Here is an 18,272-nt window from a genome sequence, read left to right as displayed (position 1 = left end):
GGAATCTGGGAGACCAAATCTGTGCACAATAATGCAGGTGTGGTCTTATCAAAGCCTTAGAAAGAGGCAAAATGACTTCCTTATCCTTGCATGCCAAGGTTTTCTTTAACATTGCAATTATCCTCTTAGTTGTATTTGAAACTTTTGCTATGTGACCTTTGAACTTCAAATTCTTAGCTGCCTCAGTTTCTTGTAGCAGGACCTTGCTAATATAATATGCCACTGGAAATCTCATCATGCCAAAGTGCATAACTTTACACTTACCAACATTAAACTGATAGCGATTTTCCTTGCCCAAATTTCCAGCCTATTCAAATCATTTTGTAAGTGCTAAATATCAGTAGGATCCCTGATTGCCCTGCCTATTTTTACATCACTGGAAAACAATTGCACATCTGATGTTAGACCCTGCCTGATGTCAGTAATGTATAGATTGAACAGTAATGGTCCAAGGACTGAACCCTGAGGTACACCACTTGGTCACCCTAAATCTGGCAGATTCATACCCACCAGAAGTACACCTTGAACTACACCATTGTTCAGTAAATGTCAAGAATTTGATAATTTTTCTATGCATTGTAGCAAGGGTCATACACCTCCTGTACTAAAAGAGAATGTATTGTCTAGTATAAGTTACTGACATGTTCAGTAGTGATAAATTAAGATTCATTATTATTTTTTAATTCTTAATTGACCTATCCTCAGTCCATAGCTGTTACCTAATTCTTTCTTCTTCTTCTTCAATATAACAAAAAATTTCATCTTACAATATCCTATAACACCCATTCAAAGTTTATAGATCTCTATCATATCACTTCCTCTTTCTCCTGTTAACCAGAGTCTGTTGTTCACATACTCTTCAAATCTGTCCTCATAATCTACATTCCATAATCCCAATATAGTCTTCAACTCTTCTTTAAACCCATGAGACAAAATCTGTGCACAGTATTCCAGGTGTGGTCTTATCAAGGCTTCATAAAGAGACAAAATGACTTCCTTATTCTTACATGTCACGGTTCCTTTCAACAACACAGTTATCCTCTAGATTGTACATGCACTTTTTGCTATGTGACCTTTGAACTTCAAATTCCTATTCCACCATAATGCCAAGATCCCTAGCCTCATCAGTTTTTTTTGTAGCATCTCATCTTCCTTTTCCCTCTTTTACCTTGCGGTGTTGAGGGTTTATTAATCATCAGACCTCAAACCGTTCACAGGATAAGGTGATCAGCCCTACACCCAGTGTATCCTATGTCCGTAGTGTTGAGTTCTCAAGGCCAGTTTACCTGCTTTGCAGGATGAAAAACCCCAGAATAAACTGGGGAAAAAACCCTAATGTTCACGCCCAAGACCGGCTAACTTGGCTATGGCTGAGGAAGATCCTTCAGCCCCTCACGTCACCAATGGGAATCGAACCTAGGACACTCCTTCCCCAGACATATGGTTGCGAAGTGCACAGCCACTAGGCTAACCATGTGGACTTTTTTGTAGCATAACCTTGCTAATATAATATGCCATTGGAAATCTCATCATGCCAAAGTGCATATAACTTATTATTATTAAGAGAGATCTCGAGGGAGGCTATACTATTTGCACCAGCTGTCGTATCTGTTATTTAATTCATTCATGCTACTTGCACATGCAACACCCAATGACTGTCCATGCTAATCACGCACCACTCTATGAGAGAAAAATCTAGCCATCACCCCCCTTCTTGACAGCATTCATTCTCAACCTCCAAGGATGCCCTCGTGTCCTTTCCCCACCCTCCATAAAATGAAAAATTTTACTGAAATTCTTTATAACCCTTTCAGGAGTTTGTAAGTCTCAATCATATCATCCCTCTTTCTCTTGTTTGCTAGTGTCTACAGCCTGCAAATTCTCAATCTGTCTTCATAATCAGTATTCCACAATCCTGATATCATTTTTAAACTCTCCTTTGCACTCTCTCCACCATACCAGAATCACCATTGAAACCTCAATACCAGACCTGTGTACAATAGTCTTTGTTATCTTTACATGTCAAGGTTTATTTTAGCATTGCAATTATTTTCTGAGTTATATTTTCAGTTTTTGCTATGTGACCCTTGAACTTCAACTTCCTGTCTACTAAAACTCCTAGATTAGTTAACTTATCTGATCAGTTTCTTCTAGCATAGTTATTTATATAAATAACTATGCTAGAAGATTATATATATATATATATAAAACATATCATCATCATACGTATCAAGGATTTAGGCCTAGTATGGCCTGTTCCGGCCTTAGAAGTCATCGTTGAATCGTTTAAGAGGACGTCCTGGTTTTCTTTTTCCTAATGGCTTGTACTTTAAGGCTTGTTTTGGTAATCTTTCTGTTTTCATTCTTTGAATGTGTTCCATCCATCTATGTTTATATTTTTTAATTTTTTCAATTACTGGTTCTTGGTTTAATTCTTTCATAATGTCTTCGTTTCTTTTGTGATCAAATAGGGTATACTTTGCAGTTTTTCTCATAAACTTCATTTCTGCTGTTGTTAATCTTTGTTTGTCTTTTTGTTTTATTGTCCAGATTTCGCTTCCATACATTAAGACCGGTAGGGCTAATGTATTGTATACTTTTAGCCTGGTTTGGTTTAAATATAGAGTTAATTACTCCTGTTATTTTTAAATATTTTGCAATTTTGATGTTTATATCTTTTTCATTTTCATAAGTGATCATACATCCTAGGTAGTTAAATAAATTCACCTGTTCTAAGATCTTGTTATCTAATACTATTTTAGTTCTTGCTGGATCTTGTCCTTTAAAGGCCATAGTTTTTGATTTTTCCGTTGATATTATCATACCATAATCTTTGGCTATCTTATTTAAATCTAAAAGAGCTTTCGTTATCTTCAGAATTTGTAATTATTATTTGGTCGTCTGCAAAGAGGAGAGTGTTTAAGTTAACTGTAGATGAAAGTTTAATTCCTTGATGTAAATTTTTATCCTATTTTTTTATTATTTCATTTAAGTAGATATTAAAAAGAGTTGCTGAGAGGGGACATCCCTGTCGGACCCCTTGGTTTATCTCTCTTGTATATGATATCTCATGATTTAATCTTATTTGTATTTGATTATTTTCATATATACTTGTGACAGCTTTTAGGATATTATTTGATATTTGCCTTTCTTTTAATATGTTAAATAATATGTTTCTTTTAACTTTGTCAAATGCTTTTTCAAAGTCAATAAATGCAATATGTGTTTCTAAATTATATTCTCTTCTTTTCTCTATTATTAATTTTAGGCAGAAGGCTGGGTCTATACATGATCGTCCTTTTCTAAATCCATTTTGTACCTCTAGAATAAAGTTTTTGGAATATTTCATTAGTTTGTTATTTTGTTATTTATTTAATTATATAAAATGGTAAAAAAGGTAATTATATAAAACATTTAATTACCTAAATTCACTGCTTCTATAATCAATTACTGAAGGCCATTCCATGTATTTTCAATACTAACAGTAAAATTAAAGAGTTAAAAATTAACCTGTTATACATGGTTTGATGTTCTTGATTAACTTTATTATTAGTACTACTTCTAAGCCTCCATGGAGTCAGAAGACTTGTGGAAGGTTGAACATTCACAGACCACAATAACTGTCATACCTTGCCTTTAATACATCTATTATTGGAGCACTCACCACCCATTCTGGCAATGCATTCTGCTCATTAACCACCTACCAAGACAAAAAATCTTCTTTTCTCTTCCTTACTCACATAATCTTTGTACAGTTTCCAGTGGTGACTTCTCGTTCTTGCATTGTCCATTGTTCTATCCAGTAATTCACCTGTATCTGTTTGATAGGCTCCTCTCATCAACTATGTCTCAATCATATCACCCTTCTCTTTCTATCTACCAAGCACTGAAGATCACATTCCCTCAATCTGTCTTCGTCTTCGTACTCATTATTCCAGAGTACTGAGACATTCTTAGTTATTCATCTCTGCACTCTCTCTCTCCAATGTGTTCTTATCTTTATTGTAGCCAGATGACCAGATCCGTGTGCAGAAATTCAAATGAGTGTCTTATATGGTGGAACTCTCATGTCCTTATCATACATGTCAGTATTCTTCACATTATAGCAGCAATTTTTTCTGGGTAATAACCATTACAGCTTACACAACATGTCCCCCAAACTTCAGTTTCCTATCCACCAAGATCCCCTAGATTCCTTGCCTCCTCCCAAAGCAAAGTTCCTCAGATATGGTAAGCATCAGTCCATCTTCTCTGGCCAAATTACATAACTTTACACTTAGCAACATTGAAATGACATCTCTTTATCCCAAAGCACCAACCTATTCAAATCCTCTTGTAACAACATGTTGGAACTTCCTTACATTGCTCTTCCTAATTTAGTATCAGCAAACAACTGAATACCTCCTTTCACACTGTGAACTTTTTCATTGATGTATAAGTTAAACCACAGTGGCCACAGAACCCTGATACCACCCCTCGCCACCCTTTTTTGGGACACTGCACTTGCTGGCTCCTATCGTTAACTGTCCCTATAACAAAGCTTCAAAATGATTATCATTCTCCATCCTATTCAATTTCAACAGTAGTTTATCATGTGGTACTCGATCAGATGAATGTGCAAAATCCAAATAAATCTGGTATAAGGGTCTCCTCTGTTCAATACATTAGTCGCTCTGTTATAAAATGCAATCAAGTTACTAAAGCATGACTTCTCCTTTACAAACCTATACTGTTCTCTCTCTCTCTGAAAAGAATTCCTTTGTTATCGAACCAGATTTGTATTCTGCCTCTAACACCTTCGCCACTAACTACACTTGTTATACACGCTAGCCTATACATGTTAAATAACTATTAATATCTACAATTACAAAAATCTCATTATGGAAGTACACTTGCCTATAGTTTGACACTGCTGATTTGGGGTCTCCCTTATGCACTGTCACTATTTGTCTCTCTTTCTGCTCTTCTGGAATTGTTCCTGTTGCTAGACTTCTGTGAACAGTTGAGTCAAGGACACTTTTGAATGGAATATCACCCTGCAGTGCATGTGGGGACATTCCATCTGGTCCCACAGACAAATTAACATCAAGGTTACTTAATATTCTAAACGAATATTAAGTTCCCATTCAAAAAATATCAGTTTTTCTGTCCATATTGCAATTCAACACCACTCTTAAACCCCCCCCCCCATACACACACACACACACACACACACACACACACACACACACACACACGAAATATATGAGATATTCATTGACCATTTTTCACTATATCTTCAGCAGATGTAATGCATGTTCCATCTTCAGTAACTAAAGTTCCTCTGCCTTTTTCATCCTTTCTTCTACTAGCAACATAACTGTAGAATTCTCTAGGATTTTTGCTTTACTGCTTTAGCCAATCTCTTTTCCAGTTTCTTTTTCCTTAGTATACTCGTCACCTTCCTAGCCGGCACCTTAAACCCTTCATAGTTGATTCATAGTGAAGAAACCTTAAACCCTTCATGCATCTGAGAGGCATCATGTTCTTTATATCTCCTTCATAATGTCCTCTTTCTCAGAAATCAGAAATAAGACTTCATCCAGAATCAATTACCTATAACAATGTCAGATTGTATTCCTAAGGTTTAGAGGATAAATAAATATTATTGGCTAAATAAATAAATTTAGCCAATCTCTTTTCCAGTTTCTTTTTCCTTAGTATACTCGTCACCTTCCTAGCCGGCACCTTAAACCCTTCATAGTTGATTCATAGTGAAGAAACCTTAAAGCCTTAAACCCTTCATGCATCTGAGAGGCATCATGTTCTTTATATCTCCTTCATAATGTCCTCTTTCTCAGAAATCAGAAATAAGACTTCATCCAGAATCAATTACTTATAACAATGTCAGATTGTATTCCTAAGGTTTAGAGGATAAATAAAGAGAAAGAGGACATTATGAAAGAGATAGAGCACCTCATAACTGATTTAGCCACTGTACATGATCCCTTCTCTGTAATTCCACACATCTCTCTTGTTCTGTGAAGCTTGTACCAGCTAGCCCACTCCCCATGTCAAAACCACATGATCCTTCTCCTAAGTTGATGGCATCATGATGACATCTATTATCACTGTATGAGATAATATTATTAAGTCTTGGCACTAAAGTCCCATGTGTTGCTTCATCTACATGCTGTATGAGATAGTCGTCCCTAAATAGCTCAAGGAATTTGATTTTTCTTTCTTACACATTTCTTGCGTACATTCAATGCCCATAGTTAATTACCCATTCTTATCACCCTCCTGCAGATCAGCAGTCTTATCTGTCTGAGCATTTCTGAATAATCTCTCTTTATATATTCCCTATCCTGTAGCAACATCCCATCAAATATCTAACCTGGACCTCATATCAAATGGCCTCAAAGCCATTATCATTATTGCTTTCTTCAAGTTCCACACTGAGGGGACAGAATTCTGAAATCAGTAATACTCCACCATATCTTTTATCTTTTCTGTCTTTTTTGAAAAATGCTGTAACCATCACATTCTATTCCTGTGAGTACATCATCTTCTATTAACCATGTCTCACTAATACACCTTGCATTGGTGTATAAGCACAGTAGCTTTCCCACAATTCCTTGCCCCATCATTCCAGTTTTCTGACTCTGCTCCCATTAAGGCCATCCCTTTATTCCTAATGACTTCACACACCAAATCTGGTGTCTTGCACCTACAGTCCCACTGTTTAGTTTTTTGTTTCCCTGACTGGCATACTCTTCTTCTTCTTCTCTCTTAGCAATCTACAAAGATTTCACACTACCACTCTTGCCCAAATGGAAACTGTATGTGGCAAACAACTCTTTCCTACCTTCAAATTTCTCCCATACATCCACTATCTCAAGTTCTCTGTTCTTGCACATTCTAGCTATCATGTCATTTGTGATCATTGGTCTTCTCCTTAGCTCTATTATCATATCCTCACTATACACTCACAATTCTCCCTCTCACACTCTTCTGCTTCACTGTCTCTCTCTTCACTCACAAATCCTGTTGAAAGTTTTTCCACTTATCTATCCTATTCTCTCAGCCATGCAGCTGGTTGGGGGTAGCTATATGCTACCATACTAGGGAGATGATTATGAGCAAGGTGGTTTGCCATAGTATATTTTTTATGACTAGCCATGTGTGTTCATGGGACTGGTTTGACTGTTTTGAGGGATGAAAAACCCATGTTACTGGGAGAAAAACCCTCCACCACTGTATGAGACCGGTTAACTCACCTTTAGTCAAAAGAGTTCCTCAGGTCACTGACAGGAATCGAACCCAGGTCTTTCCGACCAAAGGGCTTTGTCTATACTGACTGAGCTATGGAGGCTCCTTTTTCCACTTGGTTATACTATAAATTAAAGATGCCAAGAAATTATATTCTTGGTTTAATCCTTTATCCAAATGTAAGCAAACAAAAGTTTGTGTATGAAGTAATTTCATGACTGGACAACTTGTATTTCAAGGCTTCACATCACTTGCCTTTAGTATCTATCTATCTCTAATCCAGAGTATTTTAGTAATAAGGTGTGACACCTTTTGGCTAGTTGTATAGGGAAATATGACTTCTGCATTACTTCAACTTTGATATCACTTCTGGATCTTGTTCCCACTGATGAGATCCCAATAAAGGTTAAAACCGGGTCTCGGTAGTGACCTTTTCTGTAATGCATGGCATTATACATGTCCTTAAGGATATGTGTTTTGCATTATGGGATACCAAGGCAAGTGATGTAAAGTCGTTAACCTCTATATGAGTTGCCCATTCGTGAGGTCACTTCACAAGCAAACTTTGCTTACACTTGGATAAAGGATTAAACCAAGAATATAATTTATTAGTATTTTTAATTACCACTCCTTTGCTACCTCGTTCACACTTTCTTGCAAATCATTTGTTCTAACCAGTACAATCAACTGCTCCGTCTGTCATTCTTTTTATTGTTGCTCCTCTCAGACATACTTTTGACACTTGCTCCATTTTCACATCTTTCACTATAGACTCCCCATACAGCACTAAACTACTTTCCATCATTCCACCACAATCATTAATCAGACTCTCAATAGATCCTGATTCAATCATTTGTAATAAACTGCTACATGTATGCTGTATATTCCATGAATAAACATCAGTTAAATCTCTATGTCCTAGATAAAATCAGCAGTTCCAGCTAATTAATTGATTCTCTCACTATTATGACTCATTTACTCATATATGTAGGACAGTTGCAAAGATACTGTACATGCATATATTTACCATTTAGTTGGAAAGATTTGGATTTAAATACATTTAACTTTTATGATGACTTTTCAAAAGGGAAAACTTGTCATCTATACAGAGATAGCAATGGTTGTCCTTATGGAAATTTAGGGTTTTCAAGTTGAAAATAAATAAACTTTGAAGAACAAATGTGATCAATACACTAAATATACTGCCCTTTTAGGCTTGCTGCATTAGCTATAATTCTAACTAAGCCAAATCCACATTATTACTGAACCCTTTCTGAATATCCTCAGTTTTATTAATATGTTTTATAAATTTAGATGGTTTGTGACTACACTAAACTCGAATAAGGACAGGTTTAATTAAAAGAAGCTTAATATTATCCTGTAAAAAAATGTCATTTGAACAGTTCATTACTCAACCTAGCTTCACATTATCTGGCTTTTCAAAGGCTTCTTTCTTAAACACTTAACTACCTGTTAACCAATGTCTTATAGATCACATGCATGTAGGCACTAGAGAGAGGTCTCCTGACCTATAACATGGCATGCTGTGTGTAGTCAAGTGACTAAAGAGAAGAAAAAGGGGAGAAATGGTATGCAGAAGACTATTACAAAGAACAGAAGTATGTGGGGATGAAAGAAGAGAATGAGAAATAGGTTCAGTGAGTATGGACCTGTGTTCATACATGATAAGTGGGAAGTAGAGGAATAGTGTTAGCCAGTTCAGTAGAGCAGCATCCATGGAAATACTAACAAAGACATAATGCAAACACAGAACATTTATGGGAAAGCGATTGGAGGGAGTCACTGAGTGAAAGTTATCTGTTAGTGAATAGCTTTCTTCTGGATACAATCTAGCATTTTTGAGAAAGAGGTTTTTGGTGTACTAACTCAGATGTGAGAACAATATTTTGAGGTTGGGCGGATTTGGGATTTATACAGCATTATGAAGTGGGAAGAAGAAAGAAATGCTTAGAATGAAAAAGAATGCCAAGCTTTTTCAGAGGTAGAAGAGGCTATTATGCTAACATTGGCTAAATGTGAATGTCAGTCCAAAAAGAGAGAACTCTTCTTGGCTGCTGAGTAGGGCATTATCAAAAGTGAGGGAGAGTGACATGGTCTTTCTTCTGGGGATATTAGGCAGGATGTGTTTTGGTAGCAATAAAATTTATCAAATTATATTCACTCCACTTGAGAATGGCTTAAAAAAAAAAAAAAGAAGGTGTTTAAGGCATTGGCCATAAATCTTGAAGCTTGAGTCATCTGAATACTATAAAAGTTTTATGAATGACAAATAAGATGGAGTATACTGTCATCAGCAAAACTATGAATAGGATTGGACAATGCTACTCAGAGAAGATGTATAAGAGGTGAAAGCACAGAGCCTTGGAATACTGATGGAAAATTCAGATAAGAGGGAAATGTCCACCATGACAATCAATGAATCACCATAGAGGAGGCTGACAGTCACTCACTAGGAAGGAGACCATAAAATGGCTTGAAAATAAGAGTGCAATGCTAGACTCAATCAAATGCCTTGGAAATATCAAGAGCAATTAGGTGAGATGTTCCAGATCTTTCTATGGTCTGTGTCCAAAGGTAAAGTTAGAAGGAAGAATCCATATTGATCACTAATCAAATGATGGTTCTACAGGTAGTAAGAAGCAGGTTGTGATGGCTGACTTTAATTTCACTAAAAAAGAACAGACTGGATAAAAACTTATGTTCTTGTTGGATAGATACCATCTGAGTAAGATAATTTGTAAAGGTAGTAATACAGTTATAGTATTAATACTAGAGTTGAAGCTCTTAGTACAATAACTGGATGGTTACCATTTCAGCCAGAGAAGTTATTGGCATCAAGGCTATTGTTTTATTTATTTATTTATTTTATATTGTGACAGGTCAGATACTAATACAAAATATTCGTTTTATATTATTGTGACTTCCATTAAACAGTATTTTCTTATCAATACCTAATACCCTTATTGCTTTCAAGCAGTGTTTTCTTGGAATTCTAACCCTGATGCTACCCAGTTATCATTGCTTCCCTTAATCTTAATTCTCTTTTTAAAGTCAAATAATTGCTATCACATAGAAGCCCAGGTAATTAATATGATTCATCCTTTAATGATATTCTTCTTCAGTTCATTATACTTTCAACTGCAATTATTCAGAAATACTCTTCATCCATGTTTCCAGGTTACTGCCATAAATTTTCTTTGGTTTCATTGCTAAATGTTTTCAAAATGCTATGGATTTAATGGGTTTACTCATCTTGCTGAATTCATCAGTATATTGATGATACCATTGATACAGTACCACACCATCTGCAGTTCTTAATAAACAAACAAGACCATAAATTAATAATGTCATGCTCCTGTAGAGTGCATAGTCCACTTAGAATTTATTTAGCTGTGATTGCTTTAATCATGGATTCTTTACTATTAAACCTAGACATTAATGAATGAATGAAATAAACTTTTTTTTAACTTTTATGAGCTTCTGTGGTTCAGACAGTTGTAAATGAATATCCACTGACTGGAAAGACCTGGGTTTATATATCATCAGGGATACAACCACCTTTATAATGGTGAAGCTCTTAGTACAATAACTGGATGGATACCATTTGAGCCAGAGAAGTTATTGGCATCAAGGCTATTGTTCATCATCATCCTCATCAAATTCCTGACATGTACCCTCAAGAGGTGTACAGGATGAGATAGTACTACATGAAAAATTTACATCATTACTAACTTCCTATCTACAATTTTCCTCCAAATAAATCTGTTACTTGTCAAGACTCCAACATTATCAGATCTTATATTTCTATGGTCTAAGACACTTTGTACCGTATCAATCCACCTATATCTTGGTCTTCCTCTGGGTCGTTTCCTGCCAACTGGCAGAGGACACTTGTTTTGCTAATCTTTCCTCGCCCATTCTATTTAAGTGACCATACCACCTGACATTGTTAGCATCCAGGAATGTTAACGCATTCCTGGATGCTAACAATGTCAAGTTCTTTCCTAATACCTCGTTTTTAATATGATATTGCCATTGATGTCATCTGTTCACGCCTCTAATCTTTCTCAGGACTCTCATATCTGCATTCTCTAGTCTTTGGTCAAGTGTTTTACTTCTGACCCAGCTCTCAGATCCATAAGTTAAAACTGGTTTGAACACTGTCTTGTATACAGCTAATTTAGTGTTCTGACTAATTTCTCTCTTATTCCATATGAATTTATTCAATTGACTGCCTACCCTACCAGCTTTGTTGATTCTGTTGTCTATTTCCATATTTAAGTTACCATCTTCACTAAAAATCATGCCTAAGTAGCTGAAATGTTTTACTTGTTCCACAGGCTCTCCGTTCACAACACAGTTGGCATTTTCAGCAGTTCTACCTATTTTCATTGTCTTTGTCTTTTTATTGCCGACCTTCATACCATATCTATTACAACATTTATTCAATTTAGTCAGGGAATCTTGCAAACTTGTAGCGGATTTATTTAGAAGTATAACAACGTCTGCATAAAGCAAAGAGCTGACATTAACATCTCCAATTCTGATGTCATGTTTAATACCACTTTCCTTCATAATGTGATCCATATAGATAATGAATAACAGAGGGGATAATGTACATCCTTGTCTCACACCAGATTTAACATTAAACCGTCTTCCTGTACTTCCTTCAGTTCTGACTTGCAACTCAAATAAAGACTAAGTATTGCTTGATATAATGCCCCATTGACACCATATAACTGTAGCATATTGAATAGCTTCTCTCTTGGTACCTTGTCATATGCCTTTTCCAGATCGACAAAACTTAAATACAGATCTTTGTTATATTCCCATGCTTTCTCAACTATTTGTCGTAAAGTGAAGATCTGATCCTGACAACCTCTATTTGGCCTGAATCCAGCTTGTTCTTCACCAAGCTTTTCTTCCACAATTCTTCTCAACCGTTTCTCAAGTATACTTGCATAGATCTTGCTAGGAACACTCAGTAGAGAAATACCTTAATTCTCACATTCAGTTTTATATCCCTTTTTATATATAGGTACCATTAGAGCTCTACTCCAATCATTGGGAACTTGTCCCTCTGTCCAGGCTTTCTGAACTATGCAGTGCAACCGCTGTAAGACTTTTATACCACCATAATTCAGCATTTCTGGTCGAATATCATCTACTCCTGCTGCCTTTCCACATTTCAAGCCTTTGATGGCTTTTTCTACTTCCAGTATGAATATGTATTCCTGACTGTATGCCTGTTGAGTGTTTTTTTACCACTATGTTATCACTGCTTGTTTCATTTAGCAATTTTTCGAAGTAATTACTCCATACTTCAAGGATATCTTTTTCTCCCATTTTCATGTCACCTTTATCATCTCTAACTCCTTTTACAGCACTTTTTCCTCCATTTCTAAGCTTCAACAACCTCCAGAATATCTTACCATCTTCTTGATATTTATTTTGTATGTTCTTGCCAAAATCCTCCCATGACTTTTGTTTAGCTAGTTTTACACAGTGTTTTGCTTTCTTACATTTGTCTCTGTATTCTCTAAGAGCAAAAAAGTTGACTTATTTGCCAGGAACTTTTGATATGCTTACTTCTTTTCCTTCACTGCCTCTTTAACTTCCTGTGTCCACCATGGAGTTTTGATTTTTCTATCCTTGCAGACAACCTTACCACATACCTCTCTGGCTTAATCAATCAGGGTTTTCTTTAAGGCTTGTCACTCAATCTCCAAGGTTTGGTTCTTATTCTCAAACCCTTTCATTTTTTCTTCAACAATCTTTCTGTATTTTAGTCTACAGTTCACATCTGTGAGCTGCTCAACGTTTATTTGCTTTAAAACTTTCTTACAAGTTATTGTTTTTAATATGAAATTCAATTTTATCCTGCTCAAGACTAAATAGTGATCACTTCCAATTTCAAATTCTCTGTATATTCTGGTGTCCTGCACCAGGGAGAAAACATCACTATCAAGAATAGCATAGTCAATTAGACTTTTCTTATTCCTTGCCCCTTCTCTCTCTCTCTCTCCATGTGAATTTGTGCACATTTTTATGTTGTAACATGGTGTTAGTAATAACCAGTCCATGTCCTGAGCAGAAATCCAACAGGTATTTGCCATTATTATTAGCTTTGCTCTTTTCTCCAAATTTTCCCAAAATATTTTTGTATGTCTCACAATCATTTCCTACTCTGCTATTTAGATCCCCAACAAGGTCTAACTGTTCATTTTTCATTGTGTCAGTTGCTTTTTCTAAAGCATCAAAAAATTCCTCCACTTCTACCTTAGTAGAACCTTCTGTGGGACCATAGGCACAAATAAGTCTCATTGTCCAATTCCCCATTCTGATATTTGCCCACATCACTCTACTTGAGACTGCCTGCCATTCAAGATGATTAGCTTTGTATTTTGTGTTGAATACTATGGCTACTCCTTCTTTTCCTTGATTGTCATTTCCTGAATATAAGGTTATAAGGCTATTGTTTTATTTATTTATTTTATATTTGCAACTGGGGATGAAACAATGAAAGTGGCAATTTTATTTTAATAAAACTTGATAGGCTCTTAAGCCTAGCATGTTAAGAAGGCGACGAGATGGAACTGTAAATACAAAAAAAAAAATAAATAATAAATAATAATAATAATAAATATATAAAAATCATCTTCTGAGCTTTTAAATCATTCATTCTTTAAGGATAAACACTGCAAAATTTCTTTCCTTGTCCTTATACAGATGATGCTATTTAGGTCATGTATCCTAGCTTCTGGAAAGCATACTGAAGCTATTCAAAAAGTTCAAACCTCTCTTGCCATAGATTTTAATGCTAACATCTGTAGCAGATATTTTGTCTAACACAGTCAGGCAATTTGAATTATGACCACTTTTTGTGTATTAATTGATATATACAACATTAAAATGTATTAAATAGGTGAATTCCAGTGATTATGTATTTTTTGATTAATTAGTTTTAAGTGCTACGTAACTAGATCTTTATAATTTTCACCATACAACTGTCGTGGGGGGGGGTGCTACTTGATACAATTTGAAAATTGGGCATGTATGTTTGCAATTAGGTGGAAGATGAATTTCATTGTTTAGTGTGAGACCACGATCTTGTTTATTGAAGGCCTGAAGTTGCTTTGAAAAAGTTTCATGTTTGGTCCATAGAGCAGGATTTTCAGATTATGTAAAATAAAAATATTTTAAAACCTCTTAACCCACCACACAGTATTAATGCGTATAGGGTTACAGTCTTTTGTGAATGGGGGTTACATTAAAAAAAAAAAAGAAAGTTTTTAGCAGCAAAGTATTAAATAAATATTTAATGAAAAGTGAAAATCAGTTGAATATAATTTTTTAACAGGATCAGCTATTGGAGTGATTTTACCAGCACAAACACAGCAGTCTATATTGGAAGAATTTGAACACCTTCTAGTTGAACTAACCTCAGTTGAAGAAGCACAACCACGTGAACTAGAATCAGCATCATCGCCGCCACCATCTTACTCATTGGTGCAGTATAACTCTGGTGTGTTTGATTCTGCTCATTCTATTACTAATACTATAGTATCAGGTAATTACTGTTTTTTTTATTATTATTTACTGTGATTTCTTTGGAGTTCACAAAGTATGTCTGTTATGCCATTCATTAACTGCAGGTTATAATTAGAAGTTAGTCAGTGAAACTTAGTTGTAAAATGTACTGAAATTTAAATACATTACCCCACATTACTGTGCTTCACTTTACAATTATTCGCTCATATGACATTTTCAGTTATGACCAGTGCCCATTTATATGATGTCGCATTACATCGTGCAAAGGCACTGCGGAACTGCAACACCACCCCCAATTTTTCTCGATATATAAATATATTTATTAATTTATTTATATTTACTTGTAATATTTAATTTTATCATCAACAATTCTATACAATTATCTTATTTTGTATAAAAAATAATAAAAAGGCCATCTTGTAGCACTTAGGAGGGCGAAGGACGCTAGCAGCACTGTGTTTACCACAGTGTCATATTGCTAATATTTGCTATGCGAGCAAGCATATGCACATCATAGTGAGATGCGAGCTATTAGCATAATGCAGCACTGTCCATCGTGCAGTTCCACTGTTGCAATAGAGTATTCGTACTGCTTATCGTGTTTACTCTGTCTCTTTAAATATTTGGACATTACAATTAATGTCCAAATATGATAATGGATTTTATTTTTAAGTAATTTTGAATTATACCAAACTGTATAATTTTATCGATAATAAACAATATTTTTGCATGTTTAATTTTTTTAAAAATTTTTACCGTCATTTTGATATTTTATCCAAACACGTATACACTGTACTCACAGTGTGTATATATATATTTTAAAAGTTGCAGTCCCCACGATATCAAGCCACGAGCTGCCATTGCTCGCTACATCTCTCTGTGTTTTGGTGTGAATGATAAACTGTTTATAATTATTATTTTATGGTTGTTAATAATGGTAGATGAAATTCAAAGTGAGAGTGCTGTTGCTCCAGTGAAAAAAGAAGAAAACACTTACCCACCTTACTGGCCATTATGGATTAAATACGCATCACACTTCGTATCCATCATATATTTCAATGTAATACCAATGGTATTACAATTTTAATATGCACTTCGCATTCATGATGATAACCTTGACGTTATCATGGATGCGTCGGTATTCATGAAGTTATCATGAATACCAGCGAAGACGTCTTTGCCGGTAGCGTGGTTAAACCTATTACATCATGCTAAGATTAAAATGATTAAATTTAGTGACAGAGGAATATCGAACACTAAGAGAGGCTGCAGGCTAAACTTACCTTGCACTACTGTTGTTACATTTGTTAAAAATAAAAATAAAGTTCTAATTAAAGTGAAGGAAAAGCACTATGCTACTTAATGCTAGTTATTTGTAAACATGACAATCTTATTGCTGAAATGGAAAAAAAAAAAAAAAACCCTTAATGGTGTAGATTGATGAACAAACTGGTTGAGGTATTTCCTTAAGCCAAGTTATTCAGAATAACGTTTTTGTTTGTGAAAATTATTCTACATTTTTTGTTTGCATATCTAATGTAAATAAATGTTTTATTTGCATAATTGACACACATATATGACTGCTTAGAAATTACATGCATCTGCAAGTGGACAAAAACAGTGATTCACTATATGACAGTAGTGTAGAACCTAACATGTCATATGACCGAGATATGCATGTACTATTATTAGTATGATTTTAATATCCATAGAGATATTAAAATTAAGTTAATTGGAAAATATTGTGAAATAAATATAAGATTAGATTGATACATAATGCATGCAAAACAGATATTAAATTTCTATTATTTGTTGCAGGTTTTTGACAGTGTCCAGATCATGTGCAGCAATGAAATATCATTGAGCTCCAAGTCAAATCAAGAAAAGAAAAACCTGCAGAAATTAAATAAATATTCATACACACTGAATATTTATTTAAAATATTCAGTGTATATGGTATTGATATCAACAATGTTGGATGATGGGTTAGCAAAACAAAATTAGGGAGAATGCCAGGCAAATTATCGAACACCACCAATGAAAAGCAAAGAAACATTGATGAATATATTTGTCAAAACTAGCTTGTGACTGCTAGAGACATTCTTCAAGGCTTAGAGAATTATATATATATCCAATTGATTATAGAAAGATATGTTAGGTATTGTTTGTCATAAGTTCAGAGTCACCATATTAGGACAAAATAAACTATGATTTTTTTAAATTCTCATGATGATGTTTTGCTAGATTCAGAGCATCATCAGAATGCAGATGTACTTATTAGAAATGTAGATCACTACAATCAAGTACATAATGGCAATTGAAAATCCTAACACAAAATAGTCCCTTAAAGTCCTATGTAGACTTCTTTATGTCTGCAGAGAAAAATAATTTATGCCTAATGGTGCTGAAAGTGATCTTAGAATTAACCTCCCAAATTTTGAAGAAATGAATGCATCCATACTGGTTGAGAACAGCAAACATGATTAACTGCAGTTGCTGCCTGTATTTCTGATTTTGTAGTTGCTTCTGTGTAGTGATATTTTCTTCAGCTGATCTAATGTGAAGTGATGTACAAAGCATGATCTACTTGCAATGAAGATGATGATAGCACATGTATTTCTCATATGTAGATGTTCACAGTTCTTCCTGTTGTCCAAAATAGACCAATGTCCAGGCATGTGAAGTATGGTTAAAAAGTGGTTGTATGAGGATTATATTGCAGGTTGATTTAAATAGATTGGCACTGTGGGCAAAGGATAATGATTGGACTGATTGACAATTTAATGTTCCAAAATGTAGGTTTATGCACCATCATCATAATGCCAATTACAGATATAGACCATATTGGTCTCTTTATCCATCTAATATCCTTTTTTCAGGTCTGCCTGGCCTTCTCTTTCCGATTGGTTTATATTTTATTATTTGTTTAGGATATCGTGTGTTGGTCATTCAGTTTGTGTTTCTCGTGGAAAGGCTTAGACGTTGGTTATACATTCTTATTAAATAGCTTAAGGAAATTACAATGTACAATAGAATATATGGGTAGGGGGCTAGTGGGCCAAGTGGTACGGACACGATTTGAAGAGCTCCTGATTCAGATAAGTTTTATTAATAATAATTAAGTATATATGCGTAATTGTTTAAGTAAGAGCGACTGTAAACGTTGTACGCTACCAATATTATTAGTGTGGGGGTTTTTTTCTTGCCTAAACTAAATACGAAATCGTTATTATTAGACCTAGTAACCTGCAGAGAAAAAAAAAATGGCGGTGGCATTGTCATTCCATAATTTTAATTTAGATTTCGGTCGTTTCGTTAAGTGTGAGGTCTGTTATATGTATTCCTTCGATTACATAAATGATTTGTGGATGTTTAGTGCAGATGGAAGAAGGGTGTGTGCGAAGTGTGACCTGAACGAAGAATTGATGAATGCGAACATGAAATTGATG

The 18,272-nt window shown here is 35.0% G+C and overlaps 1 protein-coding gene across 1 annotated transcript in view; it reads left to right on the top strand.

Moving 5' to 3' along the window:
• Nucleotides 1–18,272, top strand: part of spartin — a 93,463-nt gene that overhangs the window by 22,806 nt on the left and 52,385 nt on the right. The window contains exon 3 of the mRNA XM_090393449.1: nucleotides 14,633–14,842. Coding sequence (XP_090249575.1) covers nucleotides 14,633–14,842 — 210 coding nt within the window. The remainder of the gene's footprint in view (nucleotides 1–14,632; nucleotides 14,843–18,272) is intronic.

The sequence above is a fragment of the Typopeltis vanoorti genome, chromosome 5 (genome assembly GCF_054136105.1).
Source record: "Typopeltis vanoorti isolate ZY-2024b chromosome 5, IOZ_Tvanoo_1.0, whole genome shotgun sequence".
Classification (NCBI taxonomy): domain Eukaryota; kingdom Metazoa; phylum Arthropoda; class Arachnida; order Uropygi; family Thelyphonidae; genus Typopeltis; species Typopeltis vanoorti.
This window is presented reverse-complemented; position numbering and strand designations above follow the sequence as displayed.